The 5,305-nt window shown below is 34.2% G+C and overlaps 2 protein-coding genes across 2 annotated transcripts in view; both read right to left on the bottom strand.

Annotated features, from left to right (window-relative positions):
* Positions 1-1,849, bottom strand: part of LOC104734286 (glutathione S-transferase L3) — a 3,036-nt gene extending 1,187 nt beyond the window's left edge. Inside the window, exons 1-9 of the mRNA XM_010453823.2 lie at positions 1,707-1,849; positions 1,492-1,563; positions 1,304-1,364; positions 1,034-1,120; positions 849-947; positions 669-771; positions 509-585; positions 303-410; positions 140-220 (exon numbers count right to left, since the gene is read on the bottom strand). Of these exons, the coding sequence (XP_010452125.1) occupies positions 140-220; positions 303-410; positions 509-585; positions 669-771; positions 849-947; positions 1,034-1,120; positions 1,304-1,364; positions 1,492-1,563; positions 1,707-1,720 (702 nt within the window). The 5' untranslated portion in view covers positions 1,721-1,849. The remainder of the gene's footprint in view (positions 1-139; positions 221-302; positions 411-508; positions 586-668; positions 772-848; positions 948-1,033; positions 1,121-1,303; positions 1,365-1,491; positions 1,564-1,706) is intronic.
* Positions 2,002-4,174, bottom strand: LOC104734284 (glutathione S-transferase L1). Its single transcript, XM_010453822.2, has 10 exons — positions 3,994-4,174; positions 3,806-3,883; positions 3,671-3,731; positions 3,462-3,548; positions 3,265-3,363; positions 3,060-3,165; positions 2,811-2,887; positions 2,590-2,697; positions 2,375-2,452; positions 2,002-2,216 (listed from the first exon to the last, which is right to left on the bottom strand). The coding sequence occupies exons 1-10, from the start codon at positions 4,008-4,010 to the stop codon at positions 2,214-2,216; spliced, it is 714 nt and encodes a 237-aa protein (XP_010452124.1). The 5' UTR covers positions 4,011-4,174; the 3' UTR covers positions 2,002-2,213.

The following is a 5,305-nucleotide window of genomic DNA, read 5'->3' as shown; positions in this document are numbered from 1 at the left end:
TCACACCAAGACAACGAGATTATAAAAGGCCTAGCTTCTAATCCCCAACAAAATATGAAGCAACTCACCTTAATTTGTATCCAATAAAATCATGTGGTTGTTCAGTTAATAAAGAGTACACCCTAATGATATGACTTACCATGAATTTTTTCTTGAAAATCTCCATAATCTCCTTAGGATCGATTTTCGTTTGTGCATAGGCATCAACCTTGTTCAATTCCTACAAACATAATACGAGACTGTGCTTTAGTACCAATCACTAATAAGGATAAATGTAATCTTGATGGAGATTGCATATGTACCTCGATCCATGCCGATAGTTTGGGCCGTTCTGCAGTGACGTCGAACTTGAAAAACTCATTAAGCACAATTTGAAACCTTTCCATGAACGGGATATACGCGATATCAACCTTGAAAAAAAACAAAGAATAATGTAAGCAAGTCCATTTAAGAACAAACGAAAGAGTAATAATATAGGATCTTAAAAAAAGGCCAGTGAGGCTTATACCAAGCTTAACTGATCAAGGAAGAATGGCCCGTCATCGAACTTATACAGAGCGTTTTCCAGATAATCTAACACAGGTGCTGCAACAAGAACATGAAATGTCTGGTCAGGTTATATCTTCACCCTTGATAGACTGAAACTTTGAGGAGTTAAAAAGTCTCACGGGTTTCTTTAGAGGGGTCTCCTTTGAGTGACGCATACATAGTTTTATAGAAAGTATCAGCGTACTTCAATAACTCGTCGCCAAACTCTCTTTTTGCCTGATCCTAGAGAGGGCAATGAATTGTAGAATCAGAGAATTAAAAATGAAGGGAGAACACAATACCAGGACTCATGGTGTTACCTCGGGGTAAAGGGAAGGCCCTTCAAAAGTGTTATCCAGATATTTGATCAAATCCAGACTTTCCCCAATGATTTTTCCATTGTGCTCAAGCGCTGGCACCTGCAAAAGATAAGTTTCCAACCAAAAAGTGAAATATGTAACATATGAATTCGTGAGTTACTAAAATAGATATAGCTTTTTGTAACCTTGTTCTCTGGATACACTTTCTCCTTGTACCAATCAGGCCTATTCCCAAGATCCAAAGGAACAAGTTTTATCTTTTCTTGCAAACCCTACAGTCCCCGGAAACCAACCAAATCTTATTTTCAGAATCCAACTTGTACTTATAAAATATAGTAAACACAGGCAGAAAGATCTAAAAATTGTTTTGCAGATTTGCTAATGTATAGTTTCTTGGAAATCTCACTATATTGTAGAAGGTGAGAGAGACTAGTACAAAGGAGAAGCTGTTAAACCTTGAAGTTTCTGGTGATCCAAACTCGTTGAGCAAATGGGCAAACGTAACTTGTGTACAATCTTTTTGGTAACACAAAACAATTAGAGGATAATTAAAGATATATATATATATATATATAACAAAATTGTTATAGAGTTGTTAAGCTAAAAGCAAATACATAAGACGCTAAATGAAGATTTATTTAACCTAGTGGTTCCGTCGAACACAGCCGGTGGATCAGAAGTAGCATCGAGTGGAGCTGGACGATCTTCTACAACACTGTCTCTCAATAGGATCACGCCACACAAAAACAACAAAAAAAAAGAAGATACTTAAATTATAAAAAAAAAATCTTAATTGTAAAAATATGAAATTGCGGAACTAAAAATCCCAGAATTTGGATAAATAACAACAAATCTTACATAGGCGACGCCATTGAAGAATTATGTATTTCAAAGATCTGACTGATTCTGTAGAAATTAAGGATTTTTTGATCATACGAAACAACAACCCCCAAGAACAGAGAGTGATAGCGTTGTTCATTCGTATGTTTCTCGAAAATTACAGACTATGAGACACGTGGCAATGCTGAGGATAACTCGATATATCATAGTGGGCCGTAAATGATCCAATTCAATAACTAACTAAGGCCCATAGTTTTTAGTTCTCAGCCATAAACAGAGCCCACTTTTTTATTTGAAATTGTAAAATCCAAGCACCAGAAGTAACCATGTCTCTCTCTTTTGTTTAAACTTAAAAGTAACAGGTAAATACAATAACCAAATCTTTCTTATTATATTATATATATCAAACTAACAATACCAAATCCAGATATTTGTAACATGCACTCTCAAGAGGGAGTAATCTTTCTTCTTTATAAGCCACCATGGCATCGTTACCCACGACACGGTCCACTTGATTTGGTACTTTTACTGCAAAAAGAAAATCCGGAATAATCAGTTAGTTTTGTTATAGAACGTACGTTAAACCGAAATTGAGGAAGGCAAAAATGGCCAAGTAAACGTGAAATTAAACCGTTTTAGGAAAACCATTTTGGTTATTCGTTGAGTATTTAGAAGCTCGTGCGTACCATGAACTTCTTGAAATAGTTAACGGTATAATCCGAGTCGGTTTTCGTCTGCGTATATGCAATCATCTTATTCATTTTCTGCACGTGCAACATTATAGTTAAAGCAATTGATCAAGCAGCTAAATCATATTAAAAAGCTTTACCATGTTCATGTGCATATATATATATATATATATATATATATATATATATCAGATGCATCAGCATGTGTGTACCTCAATCCAAGTAGCTAGGTTCGGACGTCCGATTATAATTTCGTATTTAAAAACTTCGTCCAGGAAGACTTGAAATCGTTCGATAAATGGTAGATATGCTATATCAACCTGGAAAAATAAACAAAATCGAGAAAACTTTTGTAACCATATTGAAACATTATAGAAGGTTCATTTTTATTATTATTATTAATTTTTTTTTTTCGTAAGACGACATTTTATACCAGACTAAGCTCGCCGAGGAAGAATGGACCATCATCAAACTTCTTCAAAGCATTTTCCACGTGATCAAAGACCGATGCTGCGTCAAATTAAAAACACACAAGTTCATTAATTTCAGCTCCTACTTCTGAAATTTTGGCTCGTGCTAATAATATATATATTCAGAAAAAATGTATACTAAATGTAAACGTATAGTATACAATCAAGGTCTCACATATACAATTAACAAGCCTATCAAAAATCAACCTTACCTGTTTCCTTAACTGGGTCACCTTTGAAAGAGCCAAACACGGTTTTTACGAATGTTGCATCAACATATTTCAACAAGTCTTCGCCAAACTCTCTCTTCGCAGGATCCTAGACCAAAAATAAGTAATTAATAAAACATACCATTCAAAGATTATCACATCACATGATGAAAATAACGAGCTCTATAACATCCGAACAAGATCTTACCTCGGGATAAAGTGAAGGCCCGTTGAAGTTGCTATCGACATATTTGATTAAATCAAGACTCTCCCCTATGATTTTCCCATCATGTTCAAGGGCCGGCACCTACATATATCATCATCACAATCTTAGACTCTTGTTATTGTCACTTTTGAAGGAACCTTAATTAATTAGTTTATAAGGATTTATCAAATATCGGTCACCTTGTTAGCAGGATTTACTATCTCCTTGTACCAAGCTGGCCTATTAAAAAGGTCTATAGGAACTAATTTGATCTCCTCTTGCAGACCCTAGAACACACCCAAACATCAAAACGAATATAAACCAATCTTGCTTTCAAAATTTTTAAGTCTCGTTCTCAATTTACTTACACACAGTGACACAACCAAAAATAAAATAAAAAATCAAGTACCTTGAGGTTTCTGGTAATCCAAACACGTTGTGCAAATGGGCAGGTGTAGGTCATGTACAACCTTGTTTGTTTTAAATTTTAATTAGCAAATACATCGAAAATCAACAATTGTTTATAGAAGATAAAAATTAAAACCTCGTGGTACCGTCGAACAGAGCAGGTGGATCGGATGTAGCATCGAGGGGAACTTGACGATCTTCTACGATAATTTTTCTTGATAAAGAAATACAATCAAAAGGAAAGAAATTTAGATTTAACATGACGATAAATTCAACTCTATAAATAATAATCAAGAAACCTCATAAAGTAGAATAGGATCTTACTGAGGAGATAGAGCCATGGAGAGGATCGGTAAGAGTTGTTATTTCAGGGGATTTACAGAATGATGTTTTGCAGGAACTTATGGATTAAACATATAAAACAACGTGTTTATATATACATATATATATACACTCAATGGAAACTGCACTGGAATTAGAGGCTAGGTTCATGCTTATCGCACCACCAACCGTGACTTTTTTTTGGTAAAAAACCAACCGTGACTTTCAATATAAAAAGATAAAAACACGTCAGCGTTTGATTATCTCTGTCGTTGAACTTTCTAATTTTTCATTGCGAGGGTCAAAGATTTGAACTAAAGCTTCTGGAAAAGACTTTGTTTGCGGGAATACTAATAAGCTCAAACTATTATTGTTGTTATTTATTTATTTAGTTTTGACGTTATGAGTTTTTATATTAAATGAAAACAAGTTTAGAGGAAAATTCTGGTAAATGATTTGATATAAATTTCAGTAGGAAGAACACTATTAAATTTGCTTTTAGTCGAAAACATTATGACAATTGGGACAAAGTGGACACACACATATATAAACAAAATAGTCAAGGGGGAATAAAAATAGTGGTCAAAAGGCTCATGCTGTTATATATCTCCCACACCGTTTAACGCAACCTCACCAAATCATATATGCTCAATTTCGTATAATTTATAAAGTATATCTCAATTCCTTTTCTTTTCTACAAAACATAAGGTGAAATTATGAACCAAATTCTTCATACTATTCATTTTCCGAGCAAGAATACTTTTTATATTCACATAGTCACAGAATATATCCAAATAAAGAGGCCAAACACACAACAATACATTGAGACACAAAGATTAAACAAAGTTTCGATCCATTTTATCCCTAATCGATGACTAATTAATTAAATTCGGCGCTGATAGGAAAGTGCAACAATACCTACAAGCAGGAACAAGTGTTGGAAAGAGACATGCATATACAAGAGTAACAAAGACGAGGGATGCTAAACAACTAAACTAAGTTCCAATCCGATTGGTGGTGGAGACTGGAGAAGCTCGACATAATTCATATATTGTGGTGATAAAATATATAAAGACCTAAAACGTTGTCGTTTCATACTTTATCTGAGTAGACTATATTAAACCCTAGTTCGGGTGGGCTAATAATAAGTTAAATGGATCGGACTATTTTAGATCCAATTCGGTCCATTATTATTTCAAGACGATATTACCCTTCGTTCCAGGGCTTTATTAAAAAATCCCGAGAGACTGTTTAACTGTAACCCTACCTATTCTTCGGCTAAATCGCAAAACCAAAAAAAAAAAAAAAAAAAAAA

The sequence above is a fragment of the Camelina sativa genome, chromosome 13, assembly GCF_000633955.1.
Source record: "Camelina sativa cultivar DH55 chromosome 13, Cs, whole genome shotgun sequence".
Classification (NCBI taxonomy): Eukaryota; Viridiplantae; Streptophyta; class Magnoliopsida; order Brassicales; family Brassicaceae; genus Camelina; species Camelina sativa.
This window is presented reverse-complemented; position numbering and strand designations above follow the sequence as displayed.

Coding starts and splice junctions, on each gene's coding strand:
- LOC104734284 (XM_010453822.2), bottom strand. Junction 3,549..3,670: donor GGATTACCAGAAACCTCAAG/GTACTTGATTTT, acceptor GGTGTGTTCTAG/GGTCTGCAAGAGGAGATCAA. Junction 3,364..3,461: donor TAGTAAATCCTGCTAACAAG/GTGACCGATATT, acceptor TGATATATGTAG/GTGCCGGCCCTTGAACATGA.